The 27,075-nt window shown below is 64.3% G+C and overlaps 2 protein-coding genes across 4 annotated transcripts in view; one reads left to right on the top strand and one right to left on the bottom strand.

Annotated features, from left to right (window-relative positions):
- The window catches only part of BRF1 (BRF1 RNA polymerase III transcription initiation factor subunit), a 40,032-nt gene that overhangs the window by 6,957 nt on the left and 6,000 nt on the right, over nt 1-27,075 (top strand). For all 3 annotated transcript variants that reach the window (XR_009451337.1, XM_059684640.1, XM_059684652.1), the window contains exons 2-11: nt 1,408-1,488; nt 7,072-7,245; nt 12,702-12,733; nt 14,154-14,226; nt 20,620-20,769; nt 21,496-21,589; nt 22,269-22,395; nt 22,798-22,837; nt 23,193-23,285; nt 26,384-26,653. Coding sequence is in view for 2 of the 3 variants with exons in the window: in XM_059684640.1 (XP_059540623.1) it covers nt 1,408-1,488; nt 7,072-7,245; nt 12,702-12,733; nt 14,154-14,226; nt 20,620-20,769; nt 21,496-21,589; nt 22,269-22,395; nt 22,798-22,837; nt 23,193-23,285; nt 26,384-26,653 (1,134 nt within the window). In the remaining variant the exon portion in view is untranslated. The remainder of the gene's footprint in view (nt 1-1,407; nt 1,489-7,071; nt 7,246-12,701; nt 12,734-14,153; nt 14,227-20,619; nt 20,770-21,495; nt 21,590-22,268; nt 22,396-22,797; nt 22,838-23,192; nt 23,286-26,383; nt 26,654-27,075) is intronic.
- BTBD6 (BTB domain containing 6) lies at nt 15,143-17,538 on the bottom strand. The gene is made up of 4 exons (XM_059684667.1): nt 17,083-17,538; nt 16,915-17,005; nt 16,712-16,830; nt 15,143-16,585 (listed from the first exon to the last, which is right to left on the bottom strand). The coding sequence occupies exons 1-4, from the start codon at nt 17,442-17,444 to the stop codon at nt 15,553-15,555; spliced, it is 1,605 nt and encodes a 534-aa protein (XP_059540650.1). The 5' UTR covers nt 17,445-17,538; the 3' UTR covers nt 15,143-15,552.

Consider the following 27,075-nt stretch of genomic DNA (forward strand, 5'->3'; position numbering starts at 1 on the left):
AGTAGAGGGCAGGGCAGGGGTGGGCAAACGTTTTGACTCGAGGGCCACAATGGGTTCTTAAACTGGACCGGAGGCCGGAACAGAAGCATGGATGGAGTGTTTGTGTGAACTAATATAAATTCAAAGTAAAATCATTACATAAAAGGGGACGGTCTTTTTTTTCAATAGTTTTATTCAGTCTTTTTTTTCAGTAGTTTGCCCACGGCTGGGGTAGGGTGAAGCGCGTCTGAAGGGCGAGAATATCATGTCTGGGCCGGAGGGGGTCCAGCTTCCTGGTCCTTGAGTGCTTTCCAGTCTTTATCTGTTGTAAACAAATCCCGGGGGGGGGGGTGCTTGTGAGTAAAAGATACAGGTTGCTTCGCAGGCAGGCCCTCCCTCCCAGCTGCCACTGACCTTCCTCGGGGAGGGGGCGGGTCAGGGAGATGCTCTGAGGCCATGCACAGAGAGCACTTGTGTGCATACCTGTAGACACGTGTGCAGGCCTGTATGCACGTGTGTAGTGCGTGTGTGTGCACATGTGTGCTTGTGCAGGAGGAGCAGGACTTAGGAGGCAGCTCCCAGAGCAGGTGGAGCCAGAGCAGGGGACGGGCAGCCCACAGGAGAGCAGGGGACACACAGAAACAGGAGCAGGCCCGGCAGTGCAAGGGCGTCTGGGGGTGGAGGGTCAGGGAGAGGGAGGTGAGGTAGGGAGGGCAGGGTGGGCCTGTTCGGGAGCCTCGGGCGTCCCTCTCTGGGCTTTGGAGCGTGTGGGGGTGGAGCCAGGCTGGGAGATGGCACTTAACATTACACTGACCCCCGCCCCCCAACTCACGCAGCGTCTCAGTCTCCGCGGTGCCTGTGTGTGAGCAGGGAGGTGGCCGGGAGCTAGGCCCCTGGTGCCCAGTGCCTGGGGGTGGGGCTTCAGGGATGCAGTGTTATTCTCACTTGTCAAAAGCACATACCAGTCAATTAGAAGAGTGGGGTGGTTTTTTCCCCTAAAATTAAAATTGGGGGCTGCTGGAAACACAGGCCACACGGGGACTGTCCCAGTCAGAGGCCTGTCCTGGTCATGTGACTGAGTGAGCGCGGCCGGTGTCAGAAAGTTAGAAAAGGTCTCAGCCGCAGGCGCGAAGCGGCCAGGGTCCCAGCCGAGGGGGCGGGCACCCCGCTGGCCCTGCTCCTTCTGGAGGACACTGAGTCTGTGGTGACCATTGGCACACCCAGTGCGCCCCCTGCCCAGGACTGCACTCGGCTGGAGGGGGCGCGGCTGCTGTGACCACGCACGGGAGGGACGCACGGGAGGGACACACAGGAGGGACACACGGGAGGGACACACGGGAGGGACACACGGGAGGGACACACTTGAGCCTCGAGGGCTGGGGGGCAGCTCTGCTCCCCGTGGGGCTAACGGTCTGCTTTGCCTTCCAGGTGCCGGCAAAGCCCCATCCCTGGGCGCAGGCTTCCACGTGAACCTGGGGAAGGAGTCGCGAGCCCAGACCCTGCAGAACGGTACTCCCGGGCCCAGCAGCGGGCGGGGGGCACGGGGTGGGGGGCAGGTCCCCCTGCCGGGAGAAACCCCAGGCCATCAGGACCGCCCCCTCCGGGGCCTCCTGCGAAGACTGCCTCCCGCTCTCTGTGAAGACCAGCGGACGGGCCTGTCGTGTGGCCGCGCTCCGCCACGGAGCCGACCGCCTGCCCAGCCCGCCCGTGGTCCCCGGTGCCGCCGGCGCCTGTGGGGCTGTGAGAGCTCAGGGACTTCAGCTTCCAGTCGCGCTTCGGCCCGGCGTGCAGGACATGCCTGCCGTCGGGTCCTCTTCCGGGTGCTCCGCAGGGGCACAGGCGGCCAGGGGGTGGCTCTATTGCCGCTCACGTCGAAGGACGTCCCCTCCCGGCTGTGCGAGGCCTCGCCCGGGGCCTGGTGCGGGCGTTCCTGCCGGTTCCGGGCCAGGTCCCCACGGGGGCGGTTCCTCGCGGGTCTCTGTGTTGGCGTCAGCGTGACCCCCCACTCGAGTGCGAGCTCGCTGCTTCCTCCTCACGGGCCTCTGGGGCCTTCTCCCTTTCCCTGGGCAGATGCTGCTCTCCTCTGGGGGTGGCGTGTGGGCAGGAGGGTCGCTGGTGCGCGAGTCGGGCCTCTCGTGCCCGAGGGCCCCTGGTGTCTCGGCCGCGCCCTCTGGCTTCTGATGCAGAGTGGACCCCAGAGCACGTCCGCCGGTGCCCGTGCCAGTGGGGCTGGCCGGTTGCTGTGAGGCCTCGTGATGTGAAAGCACGTGGTGCACTCCCTGTCCTGCCCTGTGGAGGGCGCCGTCAGGGCCGCTCGTGGGTGCAGAGCAGTGGGTGGCGGCATTGGTCACCATCTCTCCAGGGGTGCAGCCCCCCGCCCCCCGCTGTGCTTCGCTATCCCTGGTCGCCCGGCTTTTCACCCCTCGTCCTCCCCTGCACAAGTTGTTACGCGTTTCTTTAAGATTTTTATATTTTATAGTTTTAGAGAGAGAGGGAGGGAGAGAGAGAAGCATCGATCTGATTGGAAACATCGATGGGCTGCCTCCTGCATGCCCCACAGGGGTCGGGCCCACAGCCGGGAGCCTGATGTGCACAGGACGCTGCCCAGCCAGCCAGCCGCTCCGGCCAGGCCGACGCGCAAGCTTTCTGACCGACTTGTCTTTCTCTTGCTGATTTGTGGGTGTTCTTCCCACAGCCTGGGTTCGAGTCCCTTGTTGGTGCACATATTTTTTAAATATTTATTTAAAGAAAAAGTGATTTTAAATATAATAATGTTACACGCAATAAGCATTACTATTTCAAGAAAAACGTTTTTAAATATAATAATGTTACACGCAATAAATATTTCAAGAAAAATGGTTTTAAATATGTTACATGCAATAAACATTAATATTTCAAGAAAAAAGATTTCAAATATAATAATATTACCAAAACTATACTAACATAGTATATCACAAAAGTTGTAGGAAATATTAAAAATCTGCAAATAACAGGATTACTTCTATTATATTCTAAAATAGCTTTGCTCTGGCTCTATGTTTGTTCATCAGTTTACGTTGTTCATTATATTCCACAAATGAGTGAGCTCACGTGATATTTGTCTTTCTCCGGCTGGCTTATTTTGCTTAGCATAATGTTCCCCAGGGCCATCCGTGCTGTTGCAAATGGTAAAAGTTCCTTCTCTTTTACGGCAGCATAGTATTCCATTGTATAGATGTACCATGGTTTTCTAATCCACTCATCTGCTAAGTGGGGCCCTTAGGCTGTTTCCAGATCTTAGGTCTTGTACATTGTGCTGCTGTGAACAGAGGGGTGCATATGTCCTTTCTGAGTGGTGTTTCTGGTTTCTTGGGATATGGTCCTAGAAGTGGGATTACTGGGTCAGATGGGAGTTCCATTTTTAAGTTTTTGTTTTCCACAGTGGTTGCACCAGTCTGCATTCCCACCAGCAGGGTGAACATATTTTTAAAAAATATATGTTTTTATTGATATTTTAGAGAGGAAGGGAGAGGGATAGAGAGATAGAAAGATCGATGAGAGAGAAACATCATCGATCAACTACCTCCTGCAACCTGGGCAAGTGCCCCGACTGGGAATCGAACTGGTGCCCACTTGCTTCCTGGGTCGATGCTCAAGTGCTGAGCCTCACCGGCGGGCCTGGTGCACTATTTTGAATTTTCCCGGTTGATGGCTTGGCTTTTCACTTTCTTTTTTAAAAAATATTTTTTTATTTATTTTAGAGAGGAAGGGAGAGGGGAGAGAGATAGAAACATCAGTGATGAGAGAGAATCATGGATCGGCTGCCTCCTGCACGCTCCCCACTGGGGATCGAGCCCGCAACCCGGCCATGTGCCCTGACCAGGAATTAAACCGTGACCTCCTGGTTCATAGGTCAACACTCAACTACTGGGCTGATAACACAATTTTTAATAAGATTTTAATAGGACCACTTAGGTTTTCTGTTTCTTCCTGTCAGTGTGTGTGTGTATATATATGTATTGATTTCAGAGAGAGAAAGGGAGAGGGAGAGGGAGAGAGAAACATCAGTGATGAGAGAGAAGCACTGATTGGCTGCCTCCTGCACGCTCCCCACTGGGGATCAAGCCCGCAACCCGGGCCTGTGCCCTGACTGACCTCCTGGTTCATAGGTTGACGCTTAACCCCTGAGCCCCGCCGGCCGGGCTCCGTCCCGTCTGAGACGTGCTCGTCCCTTGTCGTCCGACTCATTCGGGGCAGGTTGGGACACAGCATGTCCCCGACCCGGCTTGTGCTCGGCTCCTCCTTTCAGTCCTGGCCTCGGCGGCCGTTTTCTTTTTTTTAATTGATGAGAGAGTGAGAGCGAGAGAACGAGGGGGGTGAGGGAGGGAGAGAGGAGCACCGATTTGTGGTTCCACTTAGGCATTGGTCGGTGCTCACAGAGACTGAGCCTGCCGCCTGGCGCGCCGGGGACGGTGCTCTAACCAGCTGCCGGGCCAGGGTGCCATGGTTTCTAACCGGCCGGCCGGGCTTGCGAGGGCAGTGTGTGCGGCCTTCCCCAGGCCGGCTCCGCCTCCGGCCGCTGTCCACCTGCGCCTTTAGCTCCCCAGCTTCCTGGGGTTTGCACGGAAGCTGCCCCTTCCTCCAAGCGGGGCTCTGGCTGCGCCCACAGGTGCTGAGACGGCTCTTTGTGCTTTGACTTCTGTGGGGTGTCGTGTTTGTGTGAACACATCCAGGACTGCAGCAGCTGCGAGAGCTGCCTAATGCACGCCCCCGGGCCAGCGGCACCGATCCCCACGGCGGCCTCTCCTCCCTCGGTGCTGTCTCTCCGAGGAGCCCTGGGCAGGTGCCTAAGAAGGCTCCTCATCTGAGTTTGCTGTGGATTTGGGGGACATCCCCCGAAGGGGGGCACCCACCCCCCTGTTCACCCCGTTAGGTGTGCTGGGGCGCAGGCCGCATCCCTCCAGGCTCCTCTGCTCCCCGTCAGCACTCACCCGTCCGGCCACGCAGAGGGGAGGAGGCGCCTCATTGTGCACTTGCTGGGCTCGCAGCTGTGGGTCCCAGCAGAGGCATCGCAGGCGTCAGCTGCCCCCCCCCCCCCCGCCCCCCGGCCCGGTGCTGGGCTCTCCCAGGCACCCTGCCCCCCCTGTTCTGTCAGGTTGTGGCGTTGGCTTCTCTGTGTGATCCGCCCTCTTTGTTTCTGGTTTCTCTGGTTGAGAGTCTGCACCCACATGGGGAGATGGTCCATCACGCCACCACCCTCCCTGGACCCCCTCAGCCCCGCCTCCCCCGCCAGGTCTCACCTGGGCCTCTCTGCTGTGAGCCAGCCCATGGCCACGCTCTCACTTCCCATGTTCATGGTTCCGGTGAGGCCATGTCTTCTGCGTGTTGAGGCTCTGAAAGCTGCTGCCGTGAGCTGCCCACTGTCGACTTGGCCTTTCTTCCTGCATCTCGCTGTTCCCCAGCGGCTGGTGACTCATGATGGTTAGTTCATATTGTATGAACTCGCGTCTTAAACTCACGAACACGCGTGTTAAATGGATCCCTTTGCTTCCACAGCGCACCTGGGGCACCTGCTGGCTTTGGGTGCCGGGCTCTGATCACAGTAGCGGCTTCTGGTGGGCAGTGCGTGGGGATGGGACACGTACCGGCCGGAGCGCGCAGGCGGATGGGCGTCGGTGTGGCCGGGTTTGTGTTAGTAACGGCGTCGTGTGCCATTGAAGCTGCATAGGCTGCGGCGTCCAGTCCAGTCCGCCGGTCGTGCGGGCACTCGCCTGAGTCCCAGCTCGCTCGGGGCGGGGCGGGCGTGAGGGCAGGGGCGCGGGTCCCTTTGGGGGCTCATGTGCCGTGGGGTCGGGCTCGCACACTGGACGTGCCAGACCCTCGGAGCGACGCTCCACGCGGCGAGGCTGCAGCGGGGGCCTCAGTGCACGGAAGAGGTGGCACAGTCACGGAGCCCGACCCGCCTGGGGCTGGACGTAGGGAGGAGCCCAGCCTGAGGGAGCCCCCCGGGGCACACCTCTGCCTCGTGGGCTTCGAGTCCCCAGACATCTGCCCAGCGAGCCCGGCCTCAGTGGGTCCCCCTCAGCTGCTCTGTCGCCTGGCCTTGGGCGCGGCGCTGGCTGCGTGTGTCTCCCCAGCACAGTGACGGGCTGGTGAGGAGCTGGCGATGGGCTCTGCTGCCTCGCTGTCCTGTCAGCTCTGGGACAGGAAGTGACCCCACCCGGTGTGGTCCAGCCCGACTGGGGGCAGCCTCGAGGGAGCAGTGCTGCGTGGTGAGGTGGGGTGGGGGCTCTGTGGGGGTGCGACTTGGGTCCCTCAGGTAGTCAGCTCTTCCCCAGCTGCCAGGCTGGTTCCTCGGGGCTGCTCCCCAGGTCCCCACCTTGAGCGGTGGTCACTGATAGGTCAGTGTCAGCAGCTTGTGCAGGTGGGTTGGGTGGCCACGAGCCAGACAGTACGAGGACACGATAGAGCCTTCGCCTCCCACAGCCACAGCCCTCGCCAGAGAAAGCGGGACCAGCTTGTCGTCTTCTGTGGGCCGAGCGGAGCCCACTTCTCACCGGCTTGGCCTGGGGTGCAGGCGGGTGTGCAGCGGGGGGAGGGCCCCCCAGCGGTGAGGCCTCGGCTCTTCACCCTGCAGCTTCACCGTGCCCCACAGGGCCTTGGCCTCTGTTCTGGGCCGTGCAGGGCCTCTCGTGGGGGGCGGGGCAGCAGCTTACGGGCTGGGGGGGGCTTGCTCAGAAGGGGGGTGCGCAGATCGTCCCTGCCTCGAAGCACCAGGCGCTGCTCGCGCCCTGGCCCGGATGGCGCGGGAGGTGAGGGTGCCAAGCCGTGAGCCTGTGTCCTGCAGGGCTGCGGGAGCCCTGCCCCGGCACCCTGAGGTCAGGGACTGAGGGAGGCTCGCCCGCCATGATGCCCACCCCCGCCAGGCCGAGGTCTCAGGCCCGTGCTGCGTGGACAGCAGTGTTTGGTGGCTCGTGGATTCACGGGGAGTTTGCCTCCAGGGATGCGTCAGGTTTCAGTGGAGCGCGCAGCGAGGGCGCACGGTGCGGGCAGGGCCGCCGGGTGCCGGCGCTCGGCTCAGGGCCCAGCGGTAACTGGTCGCCTGTGTCCCAGGCCGGCGCCAGATCCACCACCTGGGGAGCCAGCTGCAGCTGAACCAGCACTGCCTGGACACGGCCTTCAACTTCTTCAAGATGGCCGTGAGCAAGCACCTGACCCGCGGCCGCAAGATGACCCACGTGATCGCCGCCTGCCTCTACCTCGTGTGCCGCACGGAGGGCACGCCGCGTATCCTTTGCTCCTGGAGCCTTGGGGGACCCGCCTGGTTCTCGGGCAGCGCCTCTGGGATGTCGGGGCGCAGTTCCTGGGGCTGCAGCCGAGCTGTCAGCGGCCTGTGGTCTGAGTGCAGCCAGGATGCGGCGTAGGGAGGCTTCTGTCCCCGGCGACGGGCCACTGTGTGCGGGGGCCCTGGGCGGAGGGACAGGTCTACACAGAGCACCGAGTGGCCCACTGGCCGCGTCCCACCTGCTGCTGCCCTCGGACCCTGTCTCCTGGCCTCAGACCAGGGCTGGTGAATGGGATTGTGGGTCGCAGGTCTGGGCGGGCTCCCCGAGCCTGAGCTGCTGTCCCCCGGCCACCGCATGCCCCTCTGCTCAGGTCAGTGAGGTCTGTTCTCTCAGGGGGCCGTGGCCGGGCCGGGCGTGAGCAGGGCTGCTCCTGTTGGGGAGACGCAGGGAGCCGCCTGGGCGGTGGCTGTCTCTGGCTCGGGCCTGTGGCAGGTCCTCCCTGCAGACTCGACCTGCTCTCTCTCCCTGGGCCGCTGTCGGCTGACTGCGGTGCCCTCCGCCCGTCTTGTCCAGGAGCAGGTCTGTTTGTCTTGCAAGGGGTTACCAGGTAGTCTCTTTACGGGGAGGTAGTCACGTACCGCACGATTCACCACTAGCTGTGGGGCTCAGGGCTGGTGCCCGCGCACTGTCCGTGTGAGGGCTTCCATCGCCACTTGCTTTCTCCCCCTCGGGCCTCCTGGCACCTTCGGAGCTGGCACCTACGGAGCTGGCACGTGGGTGTGTCCCCGAGCTCCATGCTGCCTCGCTGGGGCCCGCCAGGCCGCTCAGCCAGCAGCCGCGTCCCCCGGTTGCGTAGGAGGCTCCCCCTCCCCACTTCCTTAAAACACCAAACTTTTGTTTTGTTGTTTACCCGTGTTCAGCACTGATTTTACTTCAGTGACTTCTTTTTCTTTCTTTCCTTTTGTTTTCTTTGGGTTTGATTTACTATTTTTCCAGCTCCTTGAGACACACGATTTTAGTTGTTTTTTTCTAACGTAAGCGTTTGAGACCCTAAGTTCTCTGCAGGTGGGTTTTGTTCAGCATCGTGCAGTATTGTTTTTGTTTTGTTTGCTTTTTAAATATATTTTTATTGATTTCGGAGAGGAAGGGAGAGGGGGAGCGAGAAACATCAGTGATGAGAGAGAATCATTGATTGGCCGCCTCCCGGGGATCGAGCCCGCAACCTAGGCATGTGCCCTGACTGGAATCGAACCCGGGACCCTTCATTCCACAGGTGGATGCTCTATTCACTGAGCCACACCAGCCAGGGCGCAATGTGCAGTTTGATGTGTCGTTCAGTTCAGAATGTATTCTAATTTCCATGGTTACTTCTTAGATCCTGGACTCAGGAGTTGTTGGTCGCTTTGAAGACAGTGTCCTTGTCTGACCAGCTGTAGTGTGACCGTGAGGGCCAGGCTGCCCTCATGGGTTTGGCTGGTGGTGTGAGGCCGAGACCCGCCCACACGCGGCCGCCAGTCAGAACTAAAAGAACAGATTCCTCCACCAGCGCACCTCGCGCTTCGTCAGGCGCCCAGAGACAAGCGTCACCCAGTAGGTCTGACCTCCAGCTGAGCGGTGGGCGGGCAGGGCAGGGAGATGGGTCTCCCGATGTCCACTGACTTCAGGATGCAGCTCGGACTGCGGGCCATCCTGGTGGAAATGACTTCCCACGTCCTGAAACCCTCTGTCACCCGCTCCCTCCACCGGCCGTGCTGGGGGCTCCCGGCCTGTCGGTCTCCGTCTTTCAGGTCTGTGAGCAGTGGTGATGGCGGATTTTCAATCCGGTTCAGGTTTATCCATTCGCTGTCCTCTCCCCCGACTCCTCTTAGAGAAATCGAGTTCCACTGTTGCTTCCCTTGCAGTGGTTCTCCACCTTCCTAACGCCGCGACCCTTTCACACAGCTCCTCATGTTGTGGTGACCCCTGACCACAAAATTATTTTCGTTGCTACTTCATCACTGTCATGTTGCTCCTGTGATGAATCGTCATGTAAATATCTGATATGCAGGATGTATTTTCAGGGGCCGCGACCCACAGGTTGAGAACCTCTGCTTTAAGAGCTTTGTTAGTCACACAGGTTTGCTTACCTCGGTGCTTGCCCTGGGTTTAAGGCCTGTGCCTGGGTGTGTGCACATCGCCTGCAGTTAGAGCGCGGGCGCCTCCCTCCCGCACGGGCCTGGCTGCCACGGCTCCTGTGCTAACACGGCCGTGGCGCTGAGGGTCCCGCCGAGGGGTCCTCTGTTCCTCGGCATCCCCTGCTCCCCTGGCTGCTGTGGGGATGACCCAGAGCCACGCGGGCAGGTGGGGGCAGGGCTGCAGGTCCTGTGCGGCCGCAGGTCCTCCAGGTCAGGTGCTGGGGCCGCAGCTCTGGTGAGAGTGCCAGCCCCGGCTCTGCCCACAGGTGCCCTTCAGGTCCGCCCAGAGGCTCCTGTCCCCGTCCCCCCCCCTCCCCCCGTGTGGGCTCTGTGGGGCGGGGGTCAGTGTGTGCAGAGAGGGGAGGGGCTTGCTCATGGGGCTCTGTCCCGGGCGGGGCGGGGCCTGTGCTGAGTGGTGCCCCTGCAGGAAGGCTCACCCGGAGCCAGGGGCCCTGCAGCTGGCGGCGGTGCTGGGCAGGCCTCTCCGCGAGGCTCCGGTCGGTGCTGATGGCGCTGTGCTCCGGGCACTCACCCTCTCGGGCCCATTGGGGCTGGGGAGGAGGTGCCGGCTGCCTTCTCCCTGCCCTGCCCGCCCACCGCTCAGCTGGAGGTCAGGCCTACTGGGCGATTCTTGTCTCTGGGCGCCTGGCGAAGCGCGGGGTGCTCTGGTGGAGGAATCTGTTCTTTTAGTTCTGACTGTTGACGTCCCTGTTAACGTCTCCACCAGTGAAGTGAGTCTGAGCCCGTGATGTCCCGTCTGTGATGGTCTCGAGGCCGATGGCCTCGTGGTGAACTGGGCCCGGGCACCAGGCAGCCGGTGGGCGCGGACGCCCTTTCCAAGAACCGCCTGGGTCTGTGGACTCTCAGGGCCGGCCTGAGCCTGACGGGTGTTGCTCACCATCATTCTACACGTTGCTGCGTCTCTTCTCAGAGGGCACACTCAGCGCCACCCACCAGAACACGCAGGGACCCGGAGGGAGGCGGAGAAGGCTGGTCCCCCTGACCTGCCTGTCCCAGCGAGTCTGGCCTGGCGTCCCTGAGGGGAGGTTGGCAGAGGCTGCCGAGAGGACAGTGGCCCATGGCCCAGGCCGACAGAAGACCCCAAGTGCACATTAGTGGGGAACACGTGTGGGTTGGGCCCCAAGAGCATGCATGGCTGTTGCCTGGGGTGAGGCCATGGGGATGGGGGTGCGGGTCGGGAGCTGGTGGCTCAGACGGTCCTGCTCAGAGGAGGAGCTTCCTCCCAGCTGGTGGCCAGGCGCCTGCCGTCCCTGACCTTGACCCTTGACCCTTGACCCTGGTCAGGCTGACTTCCAGCCTCCTTCCTAAAGTGCCTGCTCCCCAGCCGCGCAGGTTGGCCCGGTCACCCCGCAGCCCTGCCGCCTTGCGCTCCCAGGCCTGCAGGGGGCGTCAGGAGCCCCGAGGCTCAGCCCTTGCTGGGCATAAAAGGCGATGCCAGGGTCCTGGTGGTGTGGCGGGGTGAGTCTGACCGGCGTGCGTCGTGCGACCGGGCCTCTCGGGAAAGGGCAGCATCGTCCCGCGGCCGGTCCCAGCGCCCCTTTGGTCAGCGCCCTCCCGAGTGTGGGCCCTGCTCCGTGAGCTCGGGCCGGAGCCTCCCGCGCCGGGTTCTGTCACTCCTGGAGCGGCTGCCATCGCCCAGGTGGCGCGGGCCCAGTTGCTGGCGCGCAGGGCGAGGCCGAGGCGGCTCCGGTCTGTTTCGTGGCCGCGGGAGCCGGGAGGGAGGCTGGCGCGCTGCTTCTCTCGGGAAGCGCCTGCTCAAGCCTCTGCCCACGTGTTTGCCTTTATTTTGCATGGGCTCCTGGGCGGGTAGAGGAAGTGAATTAGAGGGCGGCTATGGGGCGGGGCGGGGCGAGACGGGCAGGACACACCCTGGGAGCCAACCTCCCGCCTTCCCTCCCTGGCCGCTGGCACCTGGGGTGGCGCCACAGCGGCGTACACGGGGTCCCACGGGCAGGTGGCGTCCCTCGGCCTGGCCTGCGGGGATCTTGGGCGAAATCGGCTCTCCGACATCCCCTGAGGAGTCCTGGATTGCGAGGGGGTGGTTCTCGGGTGATGGGGCTCCCTCCTCTCTGGTTCCGGGGAACCACCGCTGCCAAGTCACCGCAGCTCCTGTGTCGAGCGTCTGCCCCCTGGTGGTCAGTGCCAGCTGGTGCGCTGGTTGCTTAGCCTTTTATATGTATAGTTTTTTTTAAAAAATATATTTTATTGATGTTTTACAGAGAGGAAGGGAGAGGGATAGAGTTAGAAACATCGATGAGAGAGAAACATCGATCAGCTGCCTCCTGCACACTCCCCACTGGGGATGGGCCCACAACCCAGGTACATGCCCTTGACCGGAATCGAACCTGGGACCCTTGAGTCCGCAGGCCGACGCTCTATCCACTGAGCCACACCGGTCAGGGCTATGTATAGTTTTTTTAATAGGCTTCCTTTTCTAGAGCAGTTTAGGTTTACGGGAGTGCTACGTCGTCCCGTGTCCCCCCTCCCCCAAGCCCCACCCAGCTCCCATCTGCTCCTGGCACACGTGTGGCATGTCACACTGATGGACCTGCATCCACACGTCATACATCATCACGTCACTCTGACAGACGCACATTGTCTGCGTCACCGTAGTGTGTGCGTGCCCCGGCCATCCGCCCCCCTCCCCCCGCCCCCCGCTGCCCAGGCCTTCCCGCCGTCCTGTCTGATCGCCCTGCCCGAGCGCGCCTGGCTGGACCACGTTGCAGCCTCTGCGGTCAGTTTGCTCTGCTGTCTCCGCGTCACTGGTCGCTGCGCTGTAGTCCCTGCGGCCGTCCCGCCTTCCCCGTGTCCTGTCCCCACGGCAGTCACGCCTGAGATCGGCATGTGGCCGTGTGGCTGCTGGGCCGCCCTCCCGGCAGGGCCTCAGGGTTTCTCTGCGGGACCCAGCGCCGCAGATCCGGCAGCACTCTGATTGGACAAGCGCTCGCCTCAGCGGCTCGAGCGGGTTCGTGTGCCTCGTCTGAGTCACTAGGGCCTCTTCTGGTGGCGTCTGAGTCATCGCCAAGAGCCAGCACAGGGCCGTGCCGGTCCCCCGGCCGCCCCTCGGGCACAGCCTGTCCCAGCCCTAGTCCTCAGTGATGCTGCCCTGCACTTGTGCCGGGGCCCCCCGGTGCAGGGACACCTGATGGGTGGGCTCTCCCTGTCCTGCTGGGAGGCTCTGTCACCTGCCGCCCGCCCCCCGCCCCCCCCGGGTGGCGCCAGTGCAGGTTCCCAGGTGCACTGCTCCTTGACTCCCCTGCAGACATGCTCCTGGACCTCAGCGACCTGCTCCAGGTGAGTCCCTGAGCCCCTTGTCCTCGGGGATGCGGGGGTCCATAGGTGAGGGACACGCGAGGGCGTGCTCTCTGGTGGGGGCACTGGACCGGGGTCCCTGTTGGCCCAGCCTCAGCACCGGGGGAGAGACCCAGGTGGGACTTGGTCTTGGGCAAGGGCAGTTCTTTTAAAGAAAAGCAACGGACTCACGTGGACGCTTTAAACAACCTCCAAACCTGTATCCACAGTCAGTTCAGAGGAACTCGCCCCCTGGGCACCAGGAAGCGCCTTCCTGTGGGGCAGTGGTTCTCAGCCTGGGCTGCACATGAGAATCCCCTGGGAATCTTTTAAAATCCTGATCTCTGGGCCTCGTCCTCCGGAAATTCTGTTTCTTTGTTGCTCATGTTGTGGCCCTACCCCATCACTAAGAAACAGGATTTCCAGAGGATGAGGCCCAGAAATCAGGATTTTAAAAGATTCCCAGGGGATTCTCATGTTCAGCCCAGGCTGAGAACCACTGCTGTAGGACCTCATCCCCAAAGGCTGTGACGGGGGGCCCAGTAGGAGGGACAGCAGGTGGGACACTCGGGGGCGGGGCCGGGCCGTTGAGGTTCTGCATGTCCCCTGCCCTGGGTCAGCCCATGGTGACCATCCACTGAGGGGCCCGAAAGAGAAGTCGTGCCATCGAGGACAGACAGGATGCGGGAGCGGGGTCCCCACATCCCACCCCGTGGGCAAAGCCCGCCCCGATCCAGTGTCCCCAGGTTCGGGGCCTGGGCCGAGGGGCAGGCAGACTTTCCCCTCAGCCGCCCGACGGCCGGGGCGTCAGAGGTCCTGCGGGAAGAGCCCCGGGGTGAGAAGCGGCACCGCACGTGCGGGCGCCCAGGGCAGGCGGCTTCCTCGGCACCGGCACCTGCCCGGCAAGGCGGCAGGAAGTGCGCGGGGCCTGCTGGCGGGTGTATTCTGGTCCCAGCTTTGGAAATGGGGAGCAGTCAGGTGTCCAGACGAAGAGGGCGGTTGGAGTGGATGGTCCCGCTCACCGGGGCCCACGGCAGTCCCCGTGCTGACCCGCAGCTTCAGGCTGGACACACATTTTGCTCAGACCTGAAGCTCCGGGGGGAGGAGCCTGCCCTGTGAGGGCCTCCCCCTGGGAGCTCACACGGCCAGGGCTGCCCACTGAGAGGGAACGAAGAGGCCGAGGGCTGGGCTCCCGTTTTGTTCTTACTCACCCCCCTGAGGCCCAGCACTCCCTGGCGGACTCGGGGGACCCTCCAGCAGGAGCCGCGGGACCCCTGGCACCAGGGCCTGCTGGGCTGGAGGAGGCCGGACTGGGGGCCGCAGGGGGTTCTTCAGAGCTGGACAGGGAAGTGCACGTTCTGAAGGGATAAAGCGGACATTTCCTCATACGAACGCCCCCCCCCACCCCCCCGGCTCTCCACAGGTGAACGTGTACGTGCTGGGGAAGACGTTCCTCCTGCTGGCCAGAGAGCTCTGCATCAACGCGCCCGCGATAGGTAGGCAGGGCCGCGCCGGGGAGGGCTGGAGGGGGTGTGCGAGGGCGCGCACAGGGCGAGGCAAGAAACGTGTCCCCGATGCTGCCAGCTCAGCAGTGACGGTTATTTCTGATTTAAAACCAAACGCCGCAGTCAGTCCTCTGTGAGTGTGGACGAGGGTGCAGACAGCGGGCGGGTGGGTGCTACAGCGCGTGGGGAAAGCGCCCAGGAGCTCAGCAGTGACGGTTATTTCTGATTTAAAACCAAACGCCGCAGTCAGTCCTCTGTGTGGACGAGGGTGCAGACAGCGGGTGGGGAAAGCGCCGGGCAGCCAGGTGCCCGGGCAGGTGGACCTCGCACGCACAGCCGCCTGTGTGGCGGAGCTCTGCCAGGAGCACGGTTTTGTCTGCTGGGCAGGCCTCTTCCTGTGCCTGTTGGCGTCCAGGAGAGCAGGCAGGGTCCAGTAGGAGGGCCTGGAGGCTGCAGGACGGGGAGGCCCTCTCCCCGCTGAGTGTCGCCGGTCCCCCCCCCCCCCCCCCCGGAATCCTGCTGCGTTTGCAGAAGCAAAGCATTGGCCCAGGGAGAGCTGCTGGAGGCCAGAGCCCGCTGCCAGGCATGTTCCAGGGGCTGGACCCTGGGACCCTGCGAGCCCCCCCCCCCCCCCCCCCGAATCCGAGTCCGTCCTAGAGGAGGGCTTCGTCTGAGCAACTAGGACACGGGACCAAGAGCAAGACTTCTGGCCTTTTCCAGAGCATTCTGGCTGCAGCCCTGGGAAGCCAGCTGCCCAGGTGGGGGAGGCCCCGCCTGCTGGCAGAGGGCAGGTCTGCGCACACGGGCCTCCCTGGGCCGCAGCTGCTTCTGACCAGTGAGCAGTTTCCCACGTAGGTTTCTCCTCCACTGCCGGGCGGCTGAGAACTGAGCACACTGCAGCACCTACCTGCCTGTGGCTCTCACTTTATTAAAACTCAAGAGAAACGATATTAAATGACTTTTCCCAGGTTTTAGATTTGGTGGGAAGGTCTTAAGCTTAGAACAACTCAGAACAAGATCTAGGAGGGTGGGAGGGACGGCCAAGCCCACAGAGCAGGTGGGGTGGGCACCTCCGGTGGGGTCCAGGCTGCCCACGCCCCCAAATCCGCCCTCCACCTGAGTGTGCACCCCAACGTGCAGGAGAGGTGATGAGGCCCAGCCCCTGGATTCAGAACTGGGCTCTGGCCGTGCGGAAACGTCTCGCTTATACCTCTGGCTACAGCAGCTGCGCACAAACGGTCTGGAGTCCTGAAGCCTGTCCCGCGGGGGAAAGCGAGCGGCCCCGTCCCCCCAGCGCCCGCCCGCCCGCCCGCGGCCTCAGGCGTAGAAGATGAGCTCGGGGATCTGCCCGCCCTGCACCCCGGTGCCGTTGGTGCTGTCGGAGGAGCACTGGAACTGGAAGGTCACCTTCCCGCACTGCACCTCCGTCAGGCCCTCCTGCCCGAAGTAGCTGAGCTCGCTGCCGTCCAGCACGGCGCTGGCCGTGTAGAAGGTGTCCTGCTCCACCTGCACCGGGTGCTCGAACCAGACCGGGAAGGTGCTGCTGGAGCCGTCGGACACGAACCTGGTCAGGCTCTGGGCGAGGACCACCCCCAGGCGCTTGAGCTCGATCTTCACGCTGTACTCGGCCTTCCCGGAGCTGGACCCGTACAGGCCCAGGCCCGCCACGAACACCCTCCTGTCCGCCGCGAACTGGATGCTGTCGCAGCGCCCGCGGTAGCGCCACTGGTTGCTGCGGTAGGCGGAGGACTGGAAGCGGTGGCACCGCTGCGGGGCCAGGCCCCGCCTCTGGGTCAGCGGGAAGTCCAGCGGGGGCTTGTTGGCCGCCGTGTACCACAGGAAGATGTTGCGCGTCTCCTCCAGCGTCAGGATGTCCGACTGGGCGGCGCCGTTGGCAAACTCCTCCAGGGTCATGGTCGGGATGCGGACCAGGTAGAGGGCCGGCCCCAGGACGTGCCTCTTGTTGCGGGGGGTGGCGGGCAGGCCCTGCCGCTTGCACTCGGCCTCGGCCCAGTTGAGCACGGCCTCGAAGACCACCGCCTCCTTGGTGTTGAGGGCCTCCCGGGTGACGACGACCTCCAGGGTCTGCCAGTCGATCTCGCAGAAGCCCTCGGACCGCAGGGCCATCTCCGCCTGCGCGTCGATGACCTCCCAGCAGCGCTGGGTCAGCTCGGGCTCCTCAAACAGCCGGCTCTGCGACAGCAGCACACAGGCGTTCTTGGCCTCCAGGCTGGTCTCCAGGAAGTGCACGCAGGCCTTGGCCAGCGCGGGGACGATGTACTTCTTGGCCGCGTAGAGCGTGGCCAGCACGGTGTCCGCCTCCAGGTCAATCTCATCGCTGTACATGTACCTAGCAGGGCAGGGCCGGTCACCGGCCGCCGGGCAGCGGGCACCGGCCTTGGGACTTCCCCTCCCGGAGGCTGGCGGGGCGCCAGGCGGTGGAACCACCCGCCCTTCGCTAGGGGAGCCCCCTTACTTGAGCATGATGAGGAAGGCCGCGGGCTCCACGTCCGGGATGTGGATCTCGGGCTTGACTTCTGCCAGGTCCCCGTAAAACATGGCATAGAAGACGGAGCTACCGACGGCCAGGACGTACTGTGCGGGAGAGAAGCCGCCCTGAGCCCCGGCCTCCCACCCTTGCGGGGCCTTGGGGCGCTCCAGGGCCAAGCCGCCACCAACCTTGTGGGCAGGCACTCTCTGGGCCCCGCCCGGGGGCCCCACCACGAAGTGGACGTCGGCCATGAGCTCGTTGTTGAAGAGGAGCGCGTTCCTGCAAAGGGAAAGGCACGGGCTGGGCTCGGGGCGCGGAGGGGGGCGGGCGAGGGCGCGGCGTGGGGGGCGGCTCACCTCTCGCGCAGGGTCGGGTGGCAGGACTGCCAGTTGGGGCTCTCCACGTTGTTGTTGTCGGGCGCGGGCAGCGCGGGCGGGGGCGGCGGCGGGGCCGGCGGCGGGGCGCTGGGCGGGCCCTTCCTGACCGCGGTGGTGGCGTTGCTGTTGGCAATGTCCGTGGCGGTGGCGGCGGCGGCGGCGGAGGCGGCGGGCGCGTACAGCTCCGCGGCCATCTTCACGGGCAGGGCCTTGGCGCGCGGGGGCGGGGTGCCGGGCGTCCGTGGGCCGCGCCGGAGCCTCGGGGTGGGCTCCGCCAGCACCAGGAGCGCGGCCAGACACTGCGCCACCCGGCCGTGCAGACAGGCCAGGGGCAGCAGCATGGGCCCGGGCCCCGCTCCCTCGCCCGCCGCCTGCCCCGCCGCTGGGGGCGCCGGTCCAGCTGCGCGTCACCGCGCCCGGGCCGCCCCGTCCCGCCCCGTCCCGCCCCGCGGTGACGTGCGCGCCCGCGGCCCCGCCCCCGGGGTTGGCTCTGCCCCCCACGCACGACGAGCGCGCCCGCGGCCCCGCCCCTCGGCGGTCAGGGGTGGAGGCGGCGTTCCCTGCCCCGCGTCCCGGTGGCCCTGTGGCCCCGTGTCCCGCGGGACTGCTAGGGCCCAGGGCAGGGCCGGCCTTGGAGCTGCGCCCCGGCTCCAGGTGACTTCCTTGGAGCAGGGATGCTCCACACCCTCGGCCCCTTCTCTTTCTTTTTAAACGTTTGTTTATGGGCTGCTTGACGGTACGCGCCCCGCCCCCCCCCATCCAGCCCGCCCCTCCTGCGTGGACAGGAGGCTCCCCGCTGAGCCGCCGCCAGGGCTCAGTGGTGGGTCCTGTGTGCGCCCAGCTGGGGTCCCGCCCGCCGCCGGGCCGCGGGGACCTGCCTGGCCAGGGCTTCTCCCCGTTTTCTAATCAGGTTTTGGCTGTTAGCCAGTCCTTGGGGTTCTTTGCGTCCCGGTGTTAATCCCTATCGGACAGGTGACCTGAAGACACTTCCCCCCTTAGTGCCTTTCCAGAAATCCTCACCTGAGGACGCATGTTCTTACTGACTTTAGGGCGAGGAACGTGGATGTGAGAGGAACGTTGATCAGCTGCCTCCCGTAATCGCCCGCCCCACGGAGGATGGGATCGGGGCCTGGGCCTGGGCCTGGGCCTGACGGGGTGAACCCGCACCTCTTGGTGTGCAGGACACGCTCCAACCAGCTGAGCTGCACCGTCAGGGCCTGTTTTAACAATGGAGCTGAGAGCCCTGGCCAATTTGGTTCAGTGGATAGGGCATTGGTCTGCAGACTGAAGGGTCCCAGGTTCGATTCTGGTCAAGGGCATGGACCTTGGTTGCGGGCACATCCCCAGTAGGGCGTGTGCAGGAGGCAGCTGATCGATGTTTCTCTCTCATCGATGTTTCTGACTCTCTATCCCTCTCCCTTCCTCTCTGTAAAAAATCAATAAAATATATATTTTTTTAAAAATGGAGCTGGGGGGGGCGGGCAGAGAGAGAAACATGGGTTTGATGTTCCTCCCACGTGTGCACTCACTGGGTGACTCTTGCCCGCGGCCCGACCATGAGTCAAACCCACAGCCGTGGCTGGTCGCGGTGACGCTCCTACCGTCCAGCACCCGGCAGGGCCGAGGACATGGGTAAACACGGGGTCGCCTGTTTCCCCTTGTCAGTCTGTCAGCTCAGGGTGTGTGCGAAAGTCTCACGTTGTTGGATTGGAACTTGTTTCCAGCACTTTCTGCTGTGCTTCGCTCTCGCTGTCTCTCCGGGTGTCTGTCTCGCCTGTGAGGTGCTTATTTCCTCTGCACCTTTGACTGCCCTGCACGCCGCCGACGGACGGCCCTGCTGTGAGGCGCGGCCCCCCTCCGCTCTGGGCATTTCTGCTTCGCTTCAGTGTCTCTCAGACACACCCCTGAGTTTGCCTTCTCTCCGAGCGACGAGTCCCACTCAGGTCTTGTGCTGTGTGTGGGGTTTGCCGCTTTCGCCCGTTTCCTTCCCGTCCACATGTCCTGTCCCTCCCGGCACCCCCTCTCCTGGTGGGTTTGTCTTTACCGGTGTTTTTAAAGTTATGCCAAAGCCCCACCCCCACCAGGGCAGGCTCTTTGAATGCACTTTTCACCCCCTGCTCTGATGGCTTATGTTTTTTAAAAGTAGTTAGAAATCTTAACAGTTACATTATTTTTAAAACATATCTTGCTTTTCTCCCCAAAATATTTTTTGGAAACCAAATCACACACACACACACACACAGACACAAATCTCAGAGGGAAGGCGGGGCGTGGGGGTGGGAGGGGCAGAGATGAAACCAAAGACCTTGTGTGGAGTCTGCAGAGCCCACGGACTCACCATGTGTGGTGAAGGCCTGGGGCGGGGGGGGGGGGGTGGCGGCTAGAAAGGGTTAGTGGGGGAAAAAGGGGACGCCTGTAATGCTTTCAACAGGAAAGGTTTTTGGAAAGTAAATAAATAAACCGTAAAATAAAAAAATAAACCCCAAACGAATCCAGAGTGAGACACCAGGGCGGACGTGGGCTGTGGCTCCCGGCTGCCTGGGCTCAAGCCCCAGTCGCCGTGGTGGCCACAGGGCGTGTGGCCTTGGGCGCCTGAGCTCTGCCATCTGCGCACCTGGAACAGGGAAGAGGCGCAGCCGCCTGTGCTGACTGGACGGCGGTGGGGTCTGGTGGTGCGACACGTGTCGCTGGGGTCCACGCAGTCCCTCAGGGACATGCGCTGCTTCAGGGGCTGGTGCCACTGTCTGTGGCCTCGAACCTTCGGGTGGCGGCGCTTGGAGGGTCTCGGGACGCCCAGGCCCAGCTCAGGCACGGAAGCCCCGTGGACGGAGGGAGGCACGGCCGGGCCTGTCCCCTCCGCCTGCTGCTGTGGAGGCTGTAATGCGCTCACCAGCCCCGTGGACAGAGGGAGGCACGGCCGGGCCTGTTCCCTCTGCCTGCTGCTGTGGGGGCTGTAATGCGCTCACCAGCCCCTCCCGGGCCTCCCAGCCTGCCCTCTGCCCTCTCCCCCAGCAGCCCCGGGAGCAAGGCCTTCTGGGACAGTCCTGTCCCCGGTCTCCCCTGTGTGCTGCGTCGCCGCCCGCACAGCCCTCCGTCCAGCTGGGCCGCTGTAGTTGTCCGCTCGGAGGATGGCGGGTGCTGCTGTCTCAGAGGCTGGAGGCCCCAGAAAGCCTCGTCCCAGCGCAGAGCTGGCCTGGGGCGCGCCTGCGCGTGGCCTCTGTGCGCTGTCCCCCGAGCAGGCTGCCTCCCTCAGGGAGCAGGCACTTGGGCGAAGACACACACGCAGACAAAAGGGCGCAGGGAGGAGCCTCGGCCAGTAAGCACGTAACAAGTGGGCTGGCCTCGCAGCGCCAATAGGCAGCAGCCGCCCAGCCTGGGGCAGTGGCGGCCAGGACCCCTCCCTGAGGCAGGGGCTGCCGGTTCCGGGGAGGGGTCCTGGGGAGCCTGTGGTGGAGGGTCAGGAGAGGGTGGCCCCGGGGGGGGGGGCGGCGTGCACTGAGGCGCGTGTCTGCGCAGACCCCTGCCTGTACATCCCGCGCTTCGCCCACCTGCTGGAGTTCGGCGAGAAGAACCACGAAGTGTCCATGACGGCCATGAGGCTCCTGCAGAGGATGAAGCGGGACTGGATGCACACCGGCCGGCGCCCCTCGGGCCTCTGCGGAGCAGGTACGGGCCTGCTGGCCGCCGGGGTGCTGGGTTGTCTCCAGAGCTGCCTCCCAGCCTCCTGCACCCTCTCGGGCTCCCACCTGCTCCCAGGTGCCCTCCACCGGCCGGGGCAGGGGCGGGGCCTGGGGCTTGACGGCTGGGGTGCCTGCTTTCGGGTTGGCTCCCCGGCCCCCAGGGGTCAGCTGTCCACTGTATCCAGTGGCAGCTGCCCGCACACGCCTTTGGGTCTGTTGGAGCCCTGGACCTGGAGTCCCCTGCCTTCCTCTTGGCCTTGTGCCCAGTGCCCAGGGCCCACTCCTTCCTGGGACGCCAAGGGCCCCTGCGCCCCCATCAGCTCCAGCGGGCGCACGCTGCCCGAGGCCCTTGGTCATTCCGTCCAGAGCCTGGTCTCTGAGTTTGCAGACCAGGATCAGCCCCCGCCCCTGGGCCACCCGCCCAGCACAGGCCCTCCCCGTCCCAGTTCCGAGGCCTCAGTTCCACTTCCACGCAGGCCAGCACTGCTGACGGCTCTGCGGCTCCGGGTCCGCAGGACACACGCTGGTTGCCTCACCGCGGAGGGTGGGCAGCACGCGTGCACGTGTGAGCCCGGCAGCGGCGTGTGGATCTCAGGGTCTGACACCCGCTCTGGCCTGAGCCACCATGGACAGGACAGAGCGCCCAGTGCAGGGAGCTGACATCTGGGTCGCAGGCACCTGTTCTGCTGCCTCACCCCCGCTTCCTTCCCAGCACTTCTGGTCGCAGCCAGGATGCACGACTTCCGGAGAACCGTCAAAGAGGTCATCAGCGTGGTCAAGGTGTGCGAGTCCACGCTGAGGAAGAGGTGGGTGGCCGTGCGCAGGCTCGGGGCAGGCTGCGTCCTCCTTCCGGCTCCGCCCGGCCTGCTGGTCAGGGCTCCAGCACAGAGGGGCCGCCCTCTCCCTGCCCAGGTCCCTCCTGGGGCCTCACCCAGGCCGCCGGCAGTTGGCGGCCCCTCTGAGCAGGTCAGGTGGGCGGCAGTTTATAGAATCGCCCAGGCTCAAGCGGGCCAGGAACGGGCACTGAGGGCGGCCTCACCGTGTCCTGTTCAGTGTGGCTGTCACCTGAGGAAGCTGAGCTCAAACACAGGCCCCAGGTCCGCGTTCCGAGGGGCCAGTGAGGCCCCGGCCGCCCGGCTCAGCTGCACAGGCCGTAGCTGCCGCCTGTCCCCCGTGTTGTCACAGGCGGGTGGGCGTGGGTGCCTCTTCCGCGTGCAGTTCTTTTAATTCTCTCAGGTTTGGGAGGGTGCAGGGTGCTGGGAGCTAACCTTCAGGGACACGGCCCCCCGGCAGCCTTCCTCCCGGCCTCTCCGTCCACCTTGCTCCCAGTCGGGCTTGAGCTGTGGGCAGGACTGAGCGGGACGGACGGGCTGCCGGAGGGCCAGGCAGGGCACTGCTGGGGCCAGCACTGCCGGGGCCGCGCCCTACACTGCCGGCGTCAGTGCTGTGCAGGGCAGCAGGGCGCCTGTCCCATCTCTGTCTTAGGCTCACGGAATTCGAAGACACCCCCACCAGTCAGCTGACCGTGGACGAGTTCATGAAGATCGACCTGGAGGAGGAGTGTGACCCCCCGTCGTACACGGCTGGCCAGCGGAAGCTGCGGGCGAAGCAGGTGGGCCCACCCGCGCCGCGGCCTGCGCCTCCCGGTCAGCGCTCGGTTCTGCGACCTCACGCTGCACGTCTGCGCTGCCACACGGTGGTCTGCATGCGTGCCCGTGTGTGGGGGGAGGTGCACATGGCGGTCCGGGGGGAGGGGCACAGGGATCCCCTTCCCAGGCTGTCCCCCGGGCGACTGGCGCGGGCCTGGGAGGTTTGTCTAGACAGCTGTGCACGTCCCCTGGTCGGGACCCCGGCCCTTGACCCTGCGGCCCTGGCCTTGATCAGCCCCGTGAAGCGTGTTCCCAGCCAGGTGGGCGTCGGGCCCTGTGCCAGTAACGGCCTGCAGGCGCCGCGTCCGCCTGACATCCTGGTCACTCCTGGCCCTCAGCTCAGGGTCTCGCCTCTTGGTTTTCAGCTGGAACAAGTCCTGTCGAGAAAACTGGAGGAAGTGGAAGGTGAGCAGCGTCCTGCCCGCAGACCCCTCCGTCTGTCCTGCCCGCAGACCCCTCCGTCTGTCCTGCCCGCAGACCCCTCCGTCTGTCCTGCCCGCAGACCCCTCGCTCTGTCCTGCCCGCAGACCCCTCGCTCTGTCCTGCCCGCAGACCCCTCGCTCTGTCCTGCCCGCAGACCCCTCGCTCTGTCCTGCCCGCAGACCCCTCGCTCTGTCCTGCCCGCAGACCCCTCGCTCTGTCCTGCCCGCAGACCCCTCCGTCTGTCCTGCCCGCAGACCCCTCGCTCTGTCCTGCCCGCAGACACCTTGGTCCAGGAAAGGGGTTTGTGCTCACTTCCTGCTCTTCACTGGTCTCTCAGGGGAAATCTCCAGCTACCAGGACGAAATCGAGACTGAACTCGAAAACAGCCGGCCCAAGGCCAAGGGGGCACTGGCCAGCCTGGCGAGAGACGGTGAGTGCGCCCGCCCCTCCCTGTCCGCCCTGTCACCACAGCCTGTGTCCCCTGTCCGGGACCCAGGTCCCAGTCCACTCGCCTTCTGGGCTGACGTCCCCTTGGGCTCTTGTTCTCAGATGCAGGCCGGCCCTGCTCACTGCCTGTGGTAGAGCTCAGCCCTGGCTATGCAGCCGCAGGCCCCTGGGGCCCGTTTCCATGGTGCCCCTCAGTGCCCGTCCTGTCCAGCCCCACCCCAGGCACCGTCAGTGCCCCTGGCACCTGCAGAGCTGCTGTGGCGTCCTGCACAGCGTGGTGCCCGTGTGCTTTCATGTTTCTCTGGTCGCCCCCTCGTCCCCTGCCCAGGGCTCGGCCCTGTCCAGGTTGGGCAGCTCTGGGCGGGTCCCTGTGCCCGGCCTCAGGCCCGGGAGCAGGTGGTGGCATGCTGCCCTGACACTCGGTCTGGGTGGCAGGCGCCCTGGCTCCTCTCCAGGGCTGCGTCCTGCCTCCAGCCTGCTCCCCTTCTGCACAGGATGGACCAAGTGGGTTGGGCTGTTGTTGGTTGTGAATTCTCACCTGAGGGCATTTTCTCCGTAGCTTTTTCAGAGAGAACTGAGGCGGGAGAGAGACAGCGATGTGAGAGAGACACATCGATCGGTTGCCTCTTGGCACCGTAGGCGGGAGGAAATCCACAACCCAGGTGCCTGCCCTTGACCGGGAATCGAACCTCCAACCCTTTGGTGCGCGGATCAACGCTCTAACTGCTGAGCCACACTGGCAGGGCTCTTAGGATACTTTAAAAAATATATATATTCTTACTGATTTTAGAGAGGAAGGGAAAGAAAGAAACATCAGCGATGAGAGAGAATCATTGGTCAGCTGCCTCCTGCACGCCCCACACTGGGATGGAGCCTGCAACCGGGGCATGTGCCCTGACCGGGAATCGAACCCTGACCTCCTAGTTCATAGGTTGATGCTTAACCCCTGAGCCACACTGGCCCGGCTGTTAGGATACTTTTGATCTTACTGTTCCACGGTCGTTTTCTATCTTATTCTGTTGTTGTATGTAGCTTTGTTTCTGGGTCTTTCTTGATGAGTTAGTGCACGTCTGTCACTGGCTTTACATGGACCTGCTGCTGCTGCGTCTTGTGTTTGAGCCGTGGTCTCTCCTGCAACTGGGCTGAGCACGCAGGGCCGTCTGCGCTCCCAGCACAGGTCCCGTTTCTCCTCGGTGCTCGAGCCGCGGGAGACGGTGGAAGCTCCGGGGCGGATGGGAGGTGCCTTCTGTGTTGCGCACTCATCGCGTGATGCGGGCAGTGCTGCTGGCGTGTCCCTCCTGTGAGCCGTGCCCTGCGTGTCTGGCCGGGCATCATGGGTGATGCCCTAGGCCTGGGCTCCACCCCTGTGGGGTTGTCTGCGGCCACGACTCCGCTTTCTAAGCCCCATGGACACGGCCCCATCTGCGACCCTGCGCTGGCCGTGTGGGTGCAGCGCCCTCGCGGTCTGAGCGAGGTTGTGTCTGGGTGTTCTCTGCCCTGGTCCGGTGTCGTGTTTGTCCACCAGTTTCCCGGATGTGTCCCATGCTCCTCTCTCCAGCCTCCTCGCCAGCCCTCCCGCACCGCGGCTGCGTGGTCAGGGTGGCGGGCGCGGCAGCCCACCGACCACCCGGGCTCAGCGCCCATGGAGCAGGACAGCCGGCCGCCTTGGCTGCGGGGCCGCTCCTGGGTCCCCCTCCTGAGCCATGCCTGTGAGCCCGTGGCGGCCACGGCGCCATGTGCTGTCCTGCGTCGCTGTGCCCTGGTGACATGGGGCGGGAAGGGATTCCCAGTGGGGTGCTGGGGCGGCTGGGAGGCAGGGGCAGGGGGGCAGCCAGCAAGAGGCGGCCCTCCCTCCCTCAGGCGCGTGCTGCGTGCGCAGGGCGGAGCCACCGGAGTGTCCAGCCCGTGGTCCCCACGTGACTGCCCTGCTGTCTGGGGAGCAAGTGGTTGTCCCAGGGGACGCGTGTCAGGATGGAAGCAGGACACTCGTGCCACCTGAGCCCTGTCGTGAGGAGCCCTCAGAGCCCAGGTGCCCTTCCCCAGGGGCCTGTGCTGTGGGCGGCGGCCAAGTGACTGCTCCCGCAGGGCCCGCGCCCCCTCCGCTGTCGCCCGGGCTTGGCCTCATCCCCGGCAGCGCCTGTCCCTCTCCAGGCGGCGGTGCGGACCCGGCCGGCCGGCGGAGGACAGTGTTGGACGGCACCGAGCGCTGTGGACGTTCCCCACCACCTCGTGCGGACAGTGTGCCCTCCTGGGCAGGGCCGAGGGGGCGAACGCGTGTGTCCGAGAACCCCCGCCCCTTCTGCTGCCCACGTGGCCGCCCGGCGTCCTGGGGGCACGTGCTCACTTGCGCACAGCGGTCTCCCCGGCTGAGTCTGGCCGCTTTTGTCGGGCGTGTCCTCGGCAGGGAGTGTGAGTGCTTCGTCTCGTAGACACACGTCCTGGTCAGCCGTGTGCTTTGCAGTAAGTCTGTGCGTTGTCCCCAGTTCTGAGGAAATTCGATTGATCGGTGTTTTGTGGATTCTGCGTTCAGTGCCATTTCTAAGAAGTTTTTGCTTCATCTAAACTCAAACGTGCCCGGGCCGGTGTGGCTCAGTGGATGGAGCGTCAGCCCTTGGACTGAAAGGTTACGGGTTCGATTCCCGCCAAGGGCACGTACCTGGGTTGCAGGCTCAATCCCAGCCCCGGCCAGGGGGCGTGTGGGAGGCATCCCAGCGAGGGTCTCTCTCAGCGGTTTCCCTCTCCGTCTCCCCTCCTCCCACTTGCTCAGAACCAGTAGGGAAAGGCCCTCGGGGGGAGTCCCAGGCTCAGAGGTCTCCTCCGCTGTCGCTGGGGGGTGTCCTCCGAGCTGCTGCGTTCAAGCCTGTGGCGTCGTGTTAACTTCGCGTGAGGCGTGAGGCGTGAGGCGTGAGGCGTAGCCGGGGTCGGTGGCGTGGACGGCGGGCGGGCGCCCTTTGTGACAAAGCCACGGAGGCGCTTTCGTCCTCAGGAGCTCAGTTAGCGGCGGGAGCGCCCGCGGGGCCGGGGGAGTGTTCCCACAGCGGGGCCTGGCCCCTGCGGGCTGACGGGCGGACTGTGCCCCAGGCCCCATCGAGGACACCACGGCCAGCCTGTTCGGCGAGGAGGACGCCGAGGACGAGGAGCTGGAGGCCGCTGCCAGCCACCTGAACAAGGACTTCTACCGGGAGCTGCTCGGTGGCGGCGTTCCCGGCAGCGCGGAGGCCGCGGGCAGCCCCAGTGGGAGCGGCCAGCCGCCTGCCCTGGAGTCCCTGCTCGGGCCCCTGCCCACCGCGGCCAGCCTGGGCATCTCAGACTCCATCCGCGAGTGCATCTCCTCGCAGAGCCAGGAGCCCAGTGAGTGCGGGCGGGCGGGCGGGCGGGCGGGGTTCTGGGTGTGGTGGGTGTGGGTCGCCCCTCAGGCACGTGGGCTTGCTGGAGGGCACTGCGGCCACCTTGCAGGCTGTGAGCAGTGACCCCGGCGGGTGCTGACACCCCGCTGCCAGCAGGGCATCACTCTCTGGGACCCTTGTCTGCTGGCCTGTGGCTCGGGTCCTGGGCAGAGCCCTCTGTGAGGTGTGGCCACAGGCCCCCTCCTGCCCCCTGTGACCCAGAGGCACTGTGCACAGGCGTCCTGCGGGCAGATCTTAGCTGAGAAGTCACAGCCACGTGTCACAAAGGGCCCTGGGGACGGAGCCTGGCACCCTGTGCCCATCCTCTGCCCTGTCGAAGCTGGTGGGGCCGCGCCGGCTGAGGGCACGGTCTCCACGGTCAGACAG

The sequence above is a fragment of the Myotis daubentonii genome, chromosome 1, assembly GCF_963259705.1.
Source record: "Myotis daubentonii chromosome 1, mMyoDau2.1, whole genome shotgun sequence".
NCBI lineage: Eukaryota > Metazoa > Chordata > Mammalia > Chiroptera > Vespertilionidae > Myotis > Myotis daubentonii.

What these genes read in the sequence shown, in the direction of transcription:
- BTBD6 (XM_059684667.1), bottom strand. Translation starts at nt 17,444, where the DNA reads ATGCTGCTGCCCCTGGCCTGTCTGCACGGCCGGGTGGCGCAGTGTCTG. An exon ending in CACCCGACCCTGCGCGAGAG is followed by an intron (nt 17,006 to 17,082) that starts GTGAGCCGCCCC and finishes TTCCCTTTGCAG; the next exon opens with GAACGCGCTCCTCTTCAACA. An exon ending in GCCTTCCTCATCATGCTCAA is followed by an intron (nt 16,586 to 16,711) that starts GTAAGGGGGCTC and finishes CTGCCCTGCTAG; the next exon opens with GTACATGTACAGCGATGAGA.